Raw genomic sequence first — 18030 nt, 5'->3', positions numbered from 1 at the left:
CAGACAGTGGACCAATTATGTCAATATTTACGTCCTGGAATCTGGGGTCCGGAACTTGAAATCGTTTAAACGGAGTGAAGGTGTGTCTGTGTATTTTGGCCTTTTGACAATTGATGCAGGCTTTAGTCCAGTTACGGATATCTCTATTCATTGCTGGCCACACGAAACGTGATGCAATGAGTTTAGTGGTACCTCTAATGCCTGGGTGTGAAAGATTGTGAAATCTGTTGAAAATCTCTCTTCTGCAGTTTTGTGTGATGAAGGGTCTGATCTTGGAACCGTCATCATCACAGTAGATCGTGAAATCCGAACCTGGTACGTTGCACTGTTTAAGGTTTAACGACGTTCTCTGCCGATTCTTGAGGATTTCTTGCAGTTCGTCGTCAGTTGATTGGTTTCGACCTAGAGCTTCATAGTCAATTGCCTGAGGAGTGGAGATAGAGTTAATTCTTGAGAGGGTGTCGGCCACAATATTGTTTTTGCCACTGATGTGCCTAATGTCTGTGGAAAATTGAGCAATGAAATCAAGGTGCCGAACTTGCCTTGGGGAAGCTTTATCCGACTTTTGGAAAAAAGCGAAGGTAAGAGGTTTATGATCCGTGAAAATGGTGAAGGGTTTGCCTTCAAGAAGGTATCGGAAATACTTAATTGCAGAATACATAGCAAGTAATTCCCGATCATAAGTACTGTAGTTCTTTTGAGCATCTGAAAATTTTCGAGAGAAGAAACTTAGAGGTTTCCAGGAATTATCTTCAAATTGCTCAATGACTGCTCCCATTGCATAATCTGATGCATCGACTGTGAGAGATATTGGAGCTGTGGCACTAGGGTGTACCAAAGAGGTGGCGTTAACCAAGTCCAGCTTGCACTGATTAAATGCACGCAGTGCTTCCTCAGACCAGACCAATGGGGTTTTGTCATTCTCTTTGCAATTGTTGTGCATCCTATGAAGAATTCCCTGATGATGAGCAGCCTTGGGAATGCATTTCCTGTAGAAGTTTAGCATGCCGAGAAAGCGTCTTAGCTCTGAAACTGTTTGGGGTATGGGGAAATTAGAAATTACCGCCATCTTTTCTGGGAGAGGTGTGGAACCTTGTGCTGAGACTAGGTAACCTAAAAATTTAACTTGCTTCTCACCAAATGCGCATTTATCGAGGTTGATAGATAGCCCAAATTCTTGCAGACGAGCGAAGACAGATTTGAGGTGTTCCTGGTGTTGTGCCTCGTCCGTTGATGCGATAAGAATATCATCGATGTACGGGAAACAGAAGTCTAGGTTTCCAAGTACCTCATGCATGAATCTTTGAAAAGATTGGGCTGCATTCCTCAGGCCAAATTGCATTCTGGTAAATTCGAATAGACCAAATGGGGTTATGATGGCCGTCTTAGGAATTGACTCTTCTGAGACAGGAATTTGGTGATAGGCGCGAACCAAATCTAAGGTAGTAAAAATGGTCTTTCCATCTAGAAAGTGAGAGAAATCGTGGAGATTTGGAATTGGGTACCTGTCTGGCACCGTGGCTGCATTTAGGCGTCGGTAATCGCCCACAGGTCTCCAGTTACCTGGGTCTTTTTTCCTGACCAAGTGCAAAGGGCTGGCCCAGGGGCTTTTGGAAGGACGGCAAATGCCCATATCGCAGAGGTATTGGAACTCCTGTTTGGCTATTTTAAGCTTATCAGGGGCTAAACGTCTTGCCCTAGCTGCGACGGGGGGGCCGTTCGTCTGAATTACGTGCGTCGAGCTATGTTTAATGTTGCTCGGGGTAGGAGAGAATGTAGTGATTTTTGGATATTGTTTAAGGATGTCGTTGTATTTGCAGGATGAAGGGATGTTGCGGATTGAGTGGACGCTACAGGATTTAGTTGTACCGACTCTATTCAGGTTAGTGGTGCCGTCAGTGATTCTGCTGTGACCTACATCGACCAATATGTTGAAACGGTGTAGGAAATCGGCTCCTATAATCGCGTGATCAGTTTTAGCTATAATGAAATCCCATGTAAATTTCCTTCGCAACCCGAGGCTTACCGACAACCGCTTGGTACCAAAAGTAGGTATCTGTGTGTTGTTGGCTGCATATAAAACGCGGGATGTTTCAATATTTTGGTCTCTGATTGTTTTAGGTACTATTGACACATCGGAACCAGAGTCGATAAGAAAATTTATGCCTGTTACGTCATCCCTAATCACTACTCTACGACTAACTAAGCTTACGATATGCGGGGGTGATTGCGCCTGGCTGCTATGGCGATCCGGTGTCCCCACGTCTCTGATCGCCGAGGATGACGTGGAGATTAGTTTTCCTGCTGGTAGCTGCAGGGTTTAGCGCACCGCCTAGCCTTGTCTCTGAACCTCTGGTGGTACCAGCACACTTCGGGATCCGCCGATGGCGATCTGGTTTCAGTCCTCCGCGTCCTGGACTTGCTCCTGCTTCTCCTTATCGGTTTCAGTCGCTCCATTGATTGCTCCAGTCTGCTGATCCTTTCGATCAATTGGGGGGCTTGTGCTTCCTTACCGGAGACTTGGACACTATAGGTTTGAGGCTGCACGATCTCGTGGATTTTGTCTAGAGGCTCGCTGCTTCCAGCTAGGATGGGCTGTATGGACGTGGGTAGGTGTTGCATCCATAGGGTCTTTAGGATCTCTGGGGATACCGCTGCTCCTCCTAGGCTCCTCATCTCATTTAACAAATGAGATGGTTTCTTGTCGCCTAACTCCACTTGCGATAGAAGCTTCCTGAGTCTTTTCTCGTCTGACTCAGCAAATAGGGAGATGAGCCTATGCTTGATACCCTCATATTTGCCGTTGGAAGGTGGGTTGTCCATGAAGTCAGAGACCTGATCTAAGATTTCTGAGTCGATCGTGGCGATCACATGGTGGTACTTCGTCAGATCCACCGTTATGTGCGCCAGAGCAAACTGTGCCTCAAGGGTCCTGAACCAGGTTTTTGGGTTCGTTTTCCAAAACGGGGGGGCCCGTATGGAAAGCCTGCTTACCTGCGACGTTATGCTGCTCTCTTCTTCGGGGTCCGGGACTGTAGCTGGTTGGGACGTCGCCATTGTTTCTGCAGTTCAACTGATTCGAATTCTCCTTCAGGGGGCTCTTTCAGAGGGGTCACCAATTGTCCCGCTGGTGAGGTATGGAAGTACTAGGCGTTTTCCATTGGGTGTCAGAAATAGGATTGCAACACCAAACTCGTCAAACAGGAACGTGATGTGTTTTATTAATAAACTTAGAATAAACTTATTTCTACTGTGTACAGAGTGTGATTGTTACCAGTTGGAGTACATGTGGAGGGTACGAGGCCCGGAAGAGAAAAGAGACCGTTGGTGATGTGATCAACGGTTTTATATGGTTTGGATCGAACTATCCAGAATGTATTTCCGGAAACCGTTACGGAAAATGTTTTCCCGCCGTTGTTTTAGTTCTCTACAGAACCGAGATACTGCTCTGGTTCGCAGTTCACTGTCACTGTCATTATTAGACGAGTGACACTGTACGCGCTGCTGGCTCCGCCACAACTGTTACTAATGTCATTAATAGACAGTTGACAATGCACCACGCTACTAGCTCCGTCACACTATTAACAACGTGAATTTTCGTTGGGTTATAATCAAGATGGGAAACGGTATACGTACCTAAATTGTAAAAAAGTAAAAAAACTGTTTTTTTTTTAAATTTTCAGATAAAATAAATTTATTTCTAAAAGATTGGACTCAGTTCCAAATACGTCGCCTCGACAAAATAAAGCTAAATAGTGTGAGAGTTCAAATAGACAGCAAGGAATACTATGCGAAACTGGAAATCACCAACGAAGTTATTATGATAAAGCCGGATGACTTTAAAATACCAATAACTACTTTTGAAGAAAGGCACCTGGTAGGATTTACCACCGTCCAAAATAGGGGGATAATGCTCAACCAATGTTGTGAACGACCCCCTATAATATTATTCTTTAAAACTCCAGGGGAACGAAATAAGGCAGTGAAGAAAATACAGATATTAATAGGGTACGTAACATTCTAACCCGTTTTTAATTTTTTATATACAGTACAACTCGCTTAATATGAGGATTCAAAGGACCAGCAAATTTTATTGCTTTAACTGATTGCTCATTGTATTAGGTCCATTGTATTTCCAATATACAATCGCCTGCAAAAGTGGCTGACCAGTTTAAAATCAGAATTGATGCGGTACTATGGGTCAAGTAACTTTTTTTGTCACACTTGGCTTGGATTACTTTTCGTTAGGTCTTTTTTTGTGCTTATCCATCAACATGTTATATTTATAATCAAATGTGTATTGCATTTGGCAATAATTGATCGTCGATTTTCGGGAATGTGATTTATGACGAATATCCCAATATGCTGTATGTTGAGATGTAAGTATGGACACCATTTGAAGGACTTTTCATAAAGAGGATCTTCATAATTGGCGACCAGCAACAAAACTTACTCTTCCAGAGCAACATAAACAGGCTCAATTGGGCAAATACTATTTTTGCTGATGAAAAATTTTTTTTGGCAAGTGAAAAACACCAAATAGCGCAAAGAACAATTATTTAGCGTATTCTGTAAAAACATGAAGACCTAACTATGAACATCCTAGTTCCATTTGATAGGTAACTAAAAATTACATATCCTGGTAAGTTAAAAAATATGATGTTGTATTTAAATTAATTAAGCTATAGTTACTTAAAGTTCTTATTTGATTAATTTTAATTTTTGCACACCCTGTATAAGATAGCAAGTTTATCATGGTTGGAACATAAAATATGATCTATTTTTATACTATACTATAAATTACACTTACATAACTTAAATACTTCTTAAGCGTTTAAAATATGAAAATTAAGTGAGATTGTGATAAAATTCAAAATATTTTAAAAATCTTAAGTTTTAGGTATTGTAAACCTTTTTAAAATAGACACTAATTTTGATTGAAGAATCCAAAAATGCAATAATATACAGGGGGTTCATTTTAAAAAGCACAACTTTGATACTTTCAGTTTTTGAGACACCCTGTATAATATGAAAATAGTTTTAAAAAGTAGCCACAATACACACTCGTCTAGTCCAAAAGTAAAACTTTTTGAAAGCCTCATATTTTGGCCACAACATTCCGTGCCATATAGCGTAAATAACCCTATGTATACAGGGTGCCCTGGATAAGGATGTACTTTACAGGGATCTCGTAAATCATAAGAGATAGAGAGAAAGTTAAATTAGAGAAAAGTTGCGCCTTTCTATGTTCTGCAAAATCATATTTTCAAATTTGAAAAATTCCAAATGGATCCGAAGTTATTTGAGAAAAACCGATTTTTCGCGATTTTTTTTTTACTGTTTTTTGATTTTATTTCAAAAGATATGTTAAAATAAATTTGACATTCTTTTAGCTACTTTTTCTCCTCTACAAAATGGCGTTTTTAGATTTTCGATCCGTCGTTTCGTTTCTTAGAAACTATCAACTTCATTTTTATAAATAGTCAACAAATTTTATTTTACGCTAAATAAATTCTATTTTTTTTTCTGAATCCAACGATATGTCATACTTATGTTTTATTAAACGATTTAGTCTAAAAAATCTCATTCTCCCTTTTTTGACATAACGTAACTTTCATTCGACATCATGGGTAGCTTGGACAATTATATTATTAGACAATATTTTAACATACTTTTGAAATAAAATCAGAAAACTGTAAGAAAGAAATCGCGAAAAATCGGTTTTTCTCAAATAACTTCGGATCCATTCGGAATTTTTCAAATTTGAAAATATGATTTTGCAGAACATAGAAAGGCACAACTTTTCTCTAATTTAACTTTCTCTCTATCTCTTATGGTTTACGAGATCCCTGTAGAGTGCATCCTTATCCGGGACACTCTGATATACATATATCTGCAATATTTTGGATTGTCAAGTTGTCAAATTCGGACTGTAAAGATTTTACAGGGGTGGTACGGTTTTAAAAACCCGCACTAACTTCGAAAAATCCTTTTAGAGTTTTGTTGTGTTTGAAATTGAAGGAATCTTTCATTTCCTTTCAATTTGATCTGATTTTAAGCACAGTGTAATGAAGGTAATATCGAAGATCTCAAATTCGGTTAGAGGTTCATCCTTGTCAAAACCTTATGGGTTCAATGAATCGAAGGCGACAAGACGTCATTGATGGGAAGGTAACCTACTACTAGAATTATCCGTAGTGAGAATCCGTAGTGTTTATATTTAATTTTGTCATGTATTTATATACATTTTAATTGTATTTTCTCTCGATTGTGCTGTATTTCCGAAAAAAATGTGAATGAAATTTTTGCTTTTAATGTAAGCATTACGAAAAACACCGTTTATGTCATCTTTTGTCTTTAGAACTTTTGCGACATAAAAATCACTTGATTGTTAGGTGAGAGGTTGGAAACAGTCGGATTAGTTAATTCTTAATTCCTAGCAAAATATTATTGTTAATAAAAGTCTTCAAGTTTATTAAATTGTTCTACAATGTTTTGTGAATTATTGGTTTTTTGTTTATAATTGAATTTAACATGTATTTTTTTAGTTTTTATCTTGACCAATTACATACCCATACCGATTTTTGCAATTTACAAAATTTAATATTAATATAATGATGTTCTCATACAATTAATAGCCGAATTAATTTATTTGAAATTTTTCAACCTGAAAATATTCTTGCAAACTTGGTAGAAGATGTAAAATTCTAAATTTGTTCGCTCAACACAACATTTCTGTTGTGGATTAATTTTTGTGAACTGATAAGGCGCCTTCGCTTGGAATACGCATCAAGCAATTTTGAATCTTAGCGTGGTTGACTACTTTTGCCGGCGATAGTACATGTATGTACATATGCGTATGTTAGAAATAGATTAAGAAGATACAGCACTGAAGTAATATTAAGGAATTACGTATTTAGGATGGAAGGAATTATGTGAAAAGAGCACTATTTGAAAATTTTGCAAGAACAAATGTTGCCTTCCGGTTTACAAATTTTTGGAACTCAGTTCATTTTCCAGCATGATAATGACCCAAAACATTCTGTCAAAATTTGTAATGAGTATCTGAACAAATTGAAACAAAATAATATCATTGATGTCATGGGCTGGCCCCCACAATCGCCTGATCTGAATCCCATAGAACTCTTGTGGGATGAGCTCGATCGGAAGGTGAGGACGCAATGTTCGACGTCACAGAACATATTATGGGACATGCTAAAGTAAGCCTGGTCTGAAATTGGAGAAGAAACGCTTTCAAAACTGATAAATCGAATGCCAATGTTATATGCCGCTGTTATTAAAAGTAGAGAGGGCTACATTAATGAGGCAAAAATTTAAATAAGATCTTTTAGAACTAATAAAATCATTGTTTTGATAGCTAAAATGTATATTTCGATCGTTTCAATTAAAATGAAAAAATTTCACTTATTATAATTCAACTTACATTTGAATATAGGATTTTTTTAAAGGTGGGCAAATACTTTTAACCGGTAGTGTATATTGAATAGAGAGTACATTTTGAACAATATTTTCTTGGTTTATGCAACAAAATAATAGATTGCATTTAACCTTTAATAAAACATTAACGAAAATAATTAGTTAAAAGTTTTTGCTCAAAACACGCGCTAATCAACAGGTCACAATTACAATATTCCTTTGTGTGAATACCTTGAATATCAATTGAAAAATGAAACTGAAAACTAAATGTAATTCTAGGGTTTGCTCAATTCTTAAAAAACAATAATTTAAGTTTAAGGGCGTCGAAATTTCTTTTTCAATTCGCTCGTTTGATATTTGATTACCAAATTTGTTCCTTATATCCGAAAATGTATGTAATTATTTTTTCATGTTAGGACTTACAAATGTACTCCTTTTAAACAGTACCTCATCTCGTTATACATACACAAATACATGTATTTATATAGAACTTTTGAGGGGAATTTATAAATTGGACGTTATAACCGTGACCTCGTATTGAGCGAGTTCTCTGTAATTACTTTTGTAATGGAACTCGGGAACACTTTGATAGATTTTTATTCCACTCGTTATGACACACACAACCCTTAATTTTTTACAAAACTAAAGATCTCGGGATTAAACTGACATTTCAATAGAGAGAGCCATGAGTTAATGAGGGAAGTGACAAAATTCCGGGAGCATCGAGTTATATTATTATAATGGTAATGGTCAAAATAGTTATGGTCCTTTTACAAGCTTCGGGGTATCTTAAGTACCAAATCTGGGGGTCAGTACCCATAGGCGTACTCCGGTATTAGGCAATTAACAAGACAATCCACAGATGGTAACTTTCTAAATCCTTAACCCGTAACGTCAAGATAATGGTAAGAAAAGATGATTTACGGGGGTGTTGTAGCTATAGTGAGATTTTAGCAAAAATGTGGATATTTTAGACTTGTCTTGACGAGGAAAAGGAGTGAAAGTTTTTATGAAGGGTAACCTTTATTGGAAAATAATGGGTTCCCAACATATGGCCATTCTGGACATACCACTAAAGTAGTGGAACTTCATAGCCGTAGCCTAAGGGTACATTACACCTTCCCCCTTAAATTAGACATTGGGGAAAACTGGCGAAGTTTGTCACAATGGATAAGATAGTAGCAGATAGGGTACTTAGTTATACAATAAGAGTTAGAAAAGGAAACATTGCACAATGATTTAGAAAAGGTAGACATGCTACAGTAGCTTAATTACTAAATTATAAAATATACAGAACCTATGTAAGTACCTAATGTGTGTATAATTATATAAAATTCGAATAGGGATTACGAATGGTTACAGAAATTTAAATATTTTCACTATATTGTTCAGTCTTGGAAATTCGTCACTTAAAAAAAATGTGCCTGGGGGGACCTTAATAATTTCAAAGTAGTTAAAGCAAGAGTTACAGGATAAGATTTAGGGTTTTACTCAGGATAATTAGGTAACTGACACAAATGCCTTTTTCAACCGATTTGCGTGAACCTTTACTGGTTTATTTTTTATCAGAATTGTGTAGTTTACAGGTGAGGGTTTCTCTATAATTTTATATGGTCCATTATAATTATATTATAATTATGATTGAGTTTCCGTGATTTTCCTGTTGGCAATTTTTCACTTAGTAAATAAACGTCTTCTCCAATAGTAAATGAGATGTCATTTATCTTGCGATCGTAATATGATTTATTTACTTCTTTACTCTGGTTCAAGTTGTCCTAGCTAGTTCATGAGCGGTTTGCATTTTGAATTTTAACTGGTCTAAATAGGAGTCGTAAGTATACTTGAATTCTGGAGATTTTAAAATTGCAGTCGGTAAATTAGGTTTGATTGCAAAAACTAACTCAAAAGGTGAGAATTTTGTTGAAGAATGAACTGTGGTATTATATGAAAACATAGCGCAATCTACCCACTTGTCCCAATCGGTTTGTTCCTTATTAACATAGTGTTTGAGATAGTCTGTTAGGATGGCATGGCTTCTTTCAAGGGCGCCGTTGCTCTGAGGATGATAAGCAGTGCAATTAATTTGCTTGATTTTGAAAAACTTCGCAATTTTCTTAAGTACTTTTGAAGTAAAATCGCGACCTTGGTCCGTAACTAGTGATTCGGGAATTCCAAATCGACAAATGAATTCGGGAACAAATTTTTGAGCTATCGTAAGAGCTTCGTGGTTGGGTAGACTGTAGGCTTGAGAAAATTTAGTTAGGTCGTCTTGCAATGTTAAGATATATCTGTTACCAGACTCAGACAATGGCAAGGGACCTACTATGTCTAAGAAAACTTTCTCGAAGGGTTTCGAATTAGTGATTGTGATTTCCATTGGTTTTTTGACTTTATTACGAACAAGTTTGTTTCGTTGGCATGATTCGCATGTTTTAATAAAATTCTTAATGTCCTTTTTCATGTTGGTCCATTTGTACGTTTGTTTAATTTTTTTATAAGTTCGATGAAATCCAGTATGTCCTGCTGACGGCAAGGAATGATATTCTTCTAGTATTTGAGGGATCTGTTCGGGTTTGGGAGTCGAAGTTGTGTTATGGCAAATAGTGATCTTTACATTTACATTCTTAAATATTTCTCTTAACATGACTCGAATTTTGTTAAAGCTTAGTTTACTAAAAGGAGATTGAATTCGAGACATTGAAACTGAAGATAAGTCCAATTCTAACAATTTTCCTTTGAGCTTGATTAAAGAATTATGGATATCTTCGTGGGTTATTTGTTCCCAATAATGATTCGACAAGAAGTAATAAAAAAGGGTAATTTCGTCTTTTCTGAGAAATATTATGTCACCCTTTTGAGGATTGAGGGTTTTTAAATGTTGTATATGATTGTGTCGATTACAAATTTTGTTTTGGTATGGTTCCGTCAGATTCAAGTCGCTTGATAAAAAGATGCAGATGTTGTCCTTGGAAGTCGAAATGTTAGTGTTGTCTTCAATTATATTATTGTTAATAATTGGTGCGTTTTGCAGTTTAAGCTTAAAATTTTGATAGGAGTTAGGCTCACTCGTTAAGTAGTTAATAGAAGTTGTTGGAAAATTGGAAAAATCATTTGAAAAAGGGTTAGGCATGGACGGTCTACTCAGACAATGAGCGTTTTGATTGGTTTTGCCTGGTTTATATTCAATGGTAAAATTGTACTCTGATAACGTTAATTTCCATCGAAATAATTTAGAATTTGGATCCTGACAGTTCTTTAGCCAAATTAATGGTTTGTGATCTGTAAAAATCGTAAATTCACGGCCATACACATAGGGTCGATAGTGTTTTATGCTCCAAATTATTGTTAAGAGTTCGCGTTCTGTTGTGCTGTAGTTCGATTCTGCTCTATTTAAGGTTCTACTTGCGTAAGAGATGGGTAAGTCGTTTGGAGGACTCCCCTGAGACAAAATTGTTCCTATGGCGAAATTACTAGCGTTGGTAGTCAGATAAAAACGTTCAGAAAAATCCGGGTATTGCAAAACAGGTTCGGAACATAATGAATTTTTGAGTTGATCATATGAGTTTTGTTGTTGGTCAGTCCAGTTGAAAATCTGATTCTTCCTTAGTATTAGGTCATGTAGTATGAAATGAGTAGATTCTCGAAATGCCACATTCAACTGCGAATAACTTCACTCTAAATCTATATTTGGACTAGACTTTTTTATGTGGAAAAGGCACATTCTTCCTCTTTCGATCAGAGTTTAAAGTGTTAAAAATTATTGAAAACTTTAATTTTTATAAACATTTTTGTGCAGCCATACAAAATAGTGAAATTCGTGTGTTAATGAAATATGAGTTCCACCGTGGAACCACAACAGCTCAGACGGCTCGCAATATTAATGATGTGTTTGGTACTGAAGTCACTTCACAGCAAACAGTATCTCGTTGGTTCATGAAATTTCGTTCTGGCAATTTTGACCTAACAAATGAACCACGTGGACGACCTGAAACTCAAGTGGATAACAATTATCTGAAAGTGTGGAAGCGTGGTGGAAGCGAATCCACGTCAAAGTGCAAGCGAATTATCGTTAATATTCAGTGTAACCAAAAAAACAATATTGACTCATTTGGCTTAAATTGGTAAGGTGAAAAAGCTGGACAAGTGGGTACCGCATGAGTTGAGCGACATACAGAAAGAACGACGTCTCGAAGCTTGTTCTTTGTTGTTCTTTGTTGTGCCGGTATAATAACGATCAATTTTTGAATCGGATTGTTACTTGTGATGAGAAATGGATCCTATATGACAATACCAGACGTTCATCGCAGTGGTTGGATCAAGATGAACCACCAAAACATTGTGCGAAAAAAAATCTTCATCAAAAGAAGCTTATGGTGTCCGTTTGGTGGTCCAACGCAGGTGTCATCCATCACAGCTTCATGAAACCTGGTGAATCGATTACGGCTGATGTCTACTGCCGACAACTGACCGAAATGATGAGGCAACTGACGGTTAAGCAGCCAAGATTAGTCAATCGAAGCGCACCGCTATTGTTGCACGACAACGCTCGGCCACACACCGCACAAGTCACCTTGGCCAAGCTACAGGAGTTGGAATTGGAAATTCTTCGTCATCCACCGTATTCACCCGACTTAGCACCCACTGATTACCACTTCTTTCAAAATTTGGATAACTTCTTGGTAGGGAAAACATTAAACCGACGAGGCTGTCAAAGCTGCCTTCCAAGAGTTTATCGACTCCCGGCCTGCAGGCTTTTACAGCAGGGGAATCAATAAACTTCCCGTTAAATGGCAGAAGTGTATTGATAATGGTGGTGCATATTTCGATTGACAATAAAAACATTTCATATGAAAAAAAAATGACTAAAGTTTCAATTCAATTCTACTCATTTCATACTACACGACCTAATAATTTAGTTAGGGGTTGCGTGATTTTGCTAAAATTTGGAATAAACCGTCGGTAATATCCTGCTAAGCCTAAAAATGACTTGATGTCTTTTGGAGTTTTTGGATTGGGAAATTCTGAAACAGCTTGGACTTTATTTGGGTCAGGTTTAACTCCAGTAGCCGTGATGATGTGTCCTAAGTACATTACTTCCTTGCGTAAGAATTCGCACTTGTCCGGTTGTATTTTTAGATTAAAATGGGATAGTCGTTCGAATACTTCAATTAATCGTTTATTATGATTTTCCAAGGTATCGGCATGGATTACTATATCGTCCAAATATACAAAACATCGAAGATTTTGAATTCCAGATAGGACAGTGTTCATGAGCCTCTGAAATGTAGCAGGAGCGTTTTTCAGACCAAAAGGCATTCTATTAAACTGATAGTGACCCGTTGGAGTAGAAAATGCAGTTTTGGGAGCGTCTTCGTCGGACATTTTGATTTGGTGAAAACCTGATGTTAAATCTATTATGGAAAAGTATTTAGAGTGGCCTAACTGATCTAGAATGTCGACAATGTTTGGAAGGGGAAACGAGTCGCCTATTGAGATATCGTTAAGTTTTCTATAGTCAATTACGACTCTCCATTTTTTCATTCCCGAGGCATCTTGTTTTTTGGTACCACCCATACAGGCGAATTCCACGGTGAATTAAAAAGGTTATGATCTCGTTTTCTAACATTTCATGAACTTGCCTATCAACTTCCTCCTTATGGATTTGAGGGTATCGATAAGGTTTTGTGTTTACAGGTTTTGAAGAGGTAGTGGGAATTTGGTGGCTTACCGCATTCGTGTATGATAAGGAATCACCTTCTAAATAGAATATTTGAGCAAAATCGTTACATATTTGTGTTATGCTGGATCGTTTTTCTTGGTTCATGTGTGAAGTTCTTAAAAGTGATTGAATTTTAGCTGACCTGTTAGGATTTGCTTCGGATTTTTGCCTTGAAATTTGAAAAATTTGAGTGTCTTGATTTGTTGGGAGTTCTTCTAAAAGGACTTGAGCATTTCTGATTTTGATTTCGTTATTCGTAGTATTTAGAATGCTGGTAATTGCATAGTCGTTATTAATTACTTTCACAATACTGGGACAAAGATATACTCCATCTAGTATTGTGAATTCTGAGCAAATTCCTTCCTCAATTTCTGGGTTTAGGACACGAATTTTGACAATAGCTTCACTTATAGGTCCTACGATATATTCTTTAAATTCCTTATTTTGCGGATTAGTGAAGTCGAAATGTGAATTTTCTAGAAGTATTTGAATCGATTCATCTTTTATTTTAAGATATTTTTTATCGAAGTCCAGGAGACATGAAAAATGAGTTAGGAAATCGCTGCCTAATATACCATCGAATTTTATGGGAAAATTATCATTTATTGCGTGAAATTGAAATCGAAATTGTTTATCGTTGATAGTGAAATTAAGAATTGTAGAAAATAGAGTTATATTTGGATTCGAGACATTGGGGTTATGGGGGGACAAGGGTTATGGAGTTGTCCGTGCATTTATGAACATGGGGATTGAGTTTGGAAGTTTTGATTAGGGAAATGTCTGCACCGGAATCGATAAGAAATGTAAAAGGGTTCGAAGTGCTCTCATTTATGTGGAGGATGGCGTAGGCTGTGACTGAGGTGTTAATGGTTGTGACTCGGCCTCGAAGGTGTGTACTCTCGTTTGGGCCGGATTGAGACGAGAGTTTTGGTAGTTTAAAGGGTTCTCAGGATTTTGGGCATGTTGATTTGGAATGTTTGGCTCGTTACCTGGAGGTTGTTGGTTATAACGATTTGCATTATTATATGTTCTTTTTCTACACTCCTCTATCACATGTCCATTTTTCTTGCAATACCTACAGAAGTTTGATGCTGGATAGTGATTAGTAGAATTAGTATTAAGGTTGCGATTTGAAGGATTTTGGTAGGTATTTGGATTTGAATTAGAGACGTTGTGAGCATTATATTGAGAATTTGGCGGTCTGTTAGAGGGAAAGCGTCGGTTATTCCTACAGTTTTGCGTGTAGTGACCATATTTTTGGCAAATTTGGCAGAACTTATTAAGTGACGAATTGCCTACTGATTGATTTTTGAAAACATCGGTTTTTTGCTTTTAATTCCTGCTCTTCACTTATTGCTAGAGCGATAGCTCTTTCTAATGAATCGGGGTTTTGGCATTTTAATAAGAGTTCTAGGTCTCTTGATAATCCTCTTATGAAGACATCACGAGCTTGATTTTTGAAAAGGTCTTCGTACAATTGTTTTGCTTCTTGAGATAAATTTGATTCTAAACTATTGATTAATTTACTGTAGCAAATTTCAACTTTATTGGCAAAATTTGAGACAGATTCTCCAGGAATTTGTCTACAAGAGTTGAGCTCCGTTTGACACTGGCTTGTCGTGTGCCTTTCTGAATAGGTATTTACTAAAACTTGTTTCAATTCCTCCCATTCATTAAAAGTTTTATGATGAGATATCGCTCTTGCATGGCCTGTTAACTTAGTTCTAACGATAGTAAATAAAATAGGCTTACAACTAGGCTTAATGTGTAGGAAGGCGGCATCGCAATTGTCTAAAAATTCGTTAAGTTGAGCTTTATTGCCGTCAAACTTAACCAACATTTTTTCGGCAATCTCTAAGGAAATGTATTGTGTCATTGTGTCGCTAATATTAGACAAATTTGATCCTATTAAATTGGGAGAATTTGATCTTGAAGAATTCGATGAGCTTGGAGTTTGGCTTGTTGATTGGATTTGATCCTTAGTTTCTTTGGGATTAGGCTGAATGGGCATAACTTACGATACTACGTAGTGTCCTAAAGGCTCGTTCGTTTGTCCTTGTAGTTCTGGATTCTTGCGCTGTACCTTCTGGAACAGTTCCTTGAAACCCCACAACTGGATTGCGGCGTACGTCAAGGCACCTACTGTTTCAGGACGTTGTAGCTGCTGCAAGATCCCACTTCTGACACCAATTTTGTAATGGAACTCGGGAACACTTTGTTAAATTTTTATTTCACTCGTTATGACACACACAACCCTTAATCTTTTACAAAACTAAAGATCTCGGGATTAAACTGACATTTCAATAGAGAGAGCCATGAGTTAATGAGGGAAGTGACAAAATTCCGGGAGCGTCGAGTTATATTATTATAATGGTAATGGTCAAAATAGTTATGGTCCTTTTACAAGCTTCGGGGTATCTTAAGTACCAAATCTGGGGGTCAATACCCATAGGCGTACTCCGGTTTTAGGTAATTAACAAGACAATCCACAGATGGTAACTTTCTAAATCCTTAACCCGTAACGTCAAGATAATGGTAAGAAAAGATGATTTATGGAGGTGTTGTAGCTATAGTGAGATTTTAGCAAAATGCGGATATTTTAGACTTTTGTCTTGACGAGGAAAATGAGTGAAAGTTTTTATGAAGGGTAACCCTTATTGGAAAATAATGGGTTCCCAACATATGGCCATCCTGGACATACCACTAAAGTAGTGGAACTTCATAGGCATAGCCTAAGGGTACATTACACTTTTATTTTACAAGCACCTATGCAAATGGTTAAAATGAAAATTTAATTTGTGTCACTGATGTTTAGCTGTAGTTTTGTTTGCTAAATGTAGTGGTTAGATACTCTTAATAATTCTTTTGAATGCAAACCTGTGTTTTACAGTCTATGTTGTGTTAGGTAATGAATAATTTTATTTTTTAAAGTGACGAATCGACGTCCTCGTCGTCAGAATCAAACTCGGAGGGGTCGAGCACGATAGCAACAATCGACCCGGCCAATTAACCCATCTTGTCCTTAGTAACGAAAAATTGAAAAAAACGAATTTTTTATAAATATTTATTTTGTTACATTTAAAAATACATTATATAAGTCAAAAAACTGGAAAAAAATTATGTACAAAAAAATACTGGTGCGTAAACGAACTATTGGGAATAAATATGAAATACTGTTTCGGGACACATAAAGGTACTACTAATAATTTCAACGAAAATATATCCCATAATGTTTCAATCTTACATAAAATAACTAAAATTGAATTATTTTGTACATAAATCTTTATTTCATATAAAAAAACAGCATAATATTTCATGGTGCATTAATGCACCACTGGTAACAGACGATTTCATTTTTGATGATACTGTGTAAAGCATGAAGTATGTAAATGTGTTACGCTAACGTTCACATTTTACTAGACGCTGAATGGGATATTCGGCGTATCGATTTTATGCTTTATGTTGTTTTTTCCGATTACGAATCGGATCTCTAAAAGGGATAGAACTGATTCGGTATTCTTTGCGACCAGACACCTTGTATCATTAATTTTGTCATTAAAATCTCGTTACCAAACCGTTTGTTTCAATGCTAAAAACTACCGAAAATTAAACCTACACTCAACATAACTAATGTAATTACATTACACTTATTACAAACATAAATTGTGTGACTATGACAAATTTTACATCTCCTTCGTACTTTATTAGTGTGGGAAATCATGAGATGACCTTTATTATCGTAACGCAGTTCGTCTATGGGAAGAGCAAGATTTTTTTGAATTATTGTTTTATTTGTTTTTAAAAGCCGCAGGGCCACATAAGATTTAAAATCTACCTGAGAAATTTTTCATTCACAACATTATAAAGTTTCCATGCGTTGATGACTAAACTATCAAATGAGTTACAAAATAAAGGCCACCACCATTTTTTCCAAATACTTGGCATCTATAATTAGCAAGTCCGTTGTCATGTAAATCTACCCCACCCATATATTTATTGTATGGGATAATTACATAAGGTTGAGGTATATACAGGGTGTTTCATAAATATACCGACAAACTTTCAGGGGTTGTAGAGCTCATAAAAACAAATATTTAGAACAAATAAAGTTAGATCCGAAATCGCTTCGTTTTCAAGATACAGGATGTTTAATTCCCTTTTTTTTTAATATTTCAAAAACGGTTTGAGATGAGGACATTAAATTTGGAACATGCTATGGCGGGATAAATGTACATGTTCTGGAGTATGCAGACCATTTCCACCTACACCAGTGGCGTCCGCGCGGCCATTCAATGGGATGTTTTTAATTAAAAAAATGACACGCCACTGACCTTTTTTAATATGAATATTTTTTCGAGATATTCCATAAATTTTTAACAAAAAAGGCCTCTTGGTATTTTATTGCTCAAGTGGCCGTTTTCGAGAAAAAAATAATTTCTCATTCATGTGCCTACCAAAAACCGGTGTAGGTTTCCAAGTGTGATTTTTTTTAAGGAGAAATTAATGTAATTTTCTATTAATAGAGGTAGTAGACATGAAGACAAACGGTGTATTATGAAAGAATACACAAACGCTGATATTCTCAATTTTTATTCAAAGTTTCACTTTAATTTTGCTACTAACAGCCACTGAAAAACAAAAATGTACAACGCAAGTAATATCTGTCATTATTTCTTTTCCATGGCCAATTACGCGAAGAATAAAAATTTATCAGAATGAATATGTACTAGTAGTTTCACATAAACTTAATTATCTCGAAAATGGTTTGGAATAGGTATAGGTAACCCTAATACAGTTCGATGGAGAATTACATTTTCTACTTGATACTGCTTAAAGTTATAGGGTGTCCCATTTTAAAAAAACGACTTTTGCAA

At 36.5% G+C, this 18030-nt stretch overlaps 2 protein-coding genes across 4 annotated transcripts; both read left to right on the top strand.

Annotated features, from left to right (window-relative positions):
• Positions 1-1346: 1346 nt before the first annotated feature.
• Positions 1347-2401, top strand: LOC136419430 (uncharacterized). Its single transcript, XM_066405721.1, has 4 exons — positions 1347-1763; positions 1821-1882; positions 1975-2048; positions 2122-2401. The coding sequence occupies exons 1-4, from the start codon at positions 1752-1754 to the stop codon at positions 2322-2324; spliced, it is 351 nt and encodes a 116-aa protein (XP_066261818.1). The 5' UTR covers positions 1347-1751; the 3' UTR covers positions 2325-2401.
• A 1194-nt stretch (positions 2402-3595) lies between these two features.
• Positions 3596-16196, top strand: LOC136419428 (uncharacterized). 3 transcript variants are annotated; one of them, XR_010753110.1, is made up of 4 exons: positions 3596-3626; positions 3684-3982; positions 4050-4379; positions 4462-6563. XR_010753110.1 is itself a non-coding variant. In XM_066405719.1 (3 exons), the coding sequence occupies exons 1-3, from the start codon at positions 3617-3619 to the stop codon at positions 16164-16166; spliced, it is 414 nt and encodes a 137-aa protein (XP_066261816.1). In that variant the 5' UTR covers positions 3596-3616; the 3' UTR covers positions 16167-16196. The 3 variants fall into 3 exon arrangements, 2 of the variants coding, with proteins under 2 accessions (XP_066261816.1, XP_066261817.1); XM_066405719.1 differs by lacking the exons at positions 4050-4379; positions 4462-6563 and adding an exon at positions 16088-16196 and having other exon boundaries at positions 3684-4008; XM_066405720.1 differs by having other exon boundaries at positions 4050-6563.
• The last annotated feature ends 1834 nt before the right edge of the window (positions 16197-18030 follow it).

The sequence above is a fragment of the Euwallacea similis genome, chromosome 2 (genome assembly GCF_039881205.1).
Source record: "Euwallacea similis isolate ESF13 chromosome 2, ESF131.1, whole genome shotgun sequence".
NCBI lineage: Eukaryota > Metazoa > Arthropoda > Insecta > Coleoptera > Curculionidae > Euwallacea > Euwallacea similis.
This window is presented reverse-complemented; position numbering and strand designations above follow the sequence as displayed.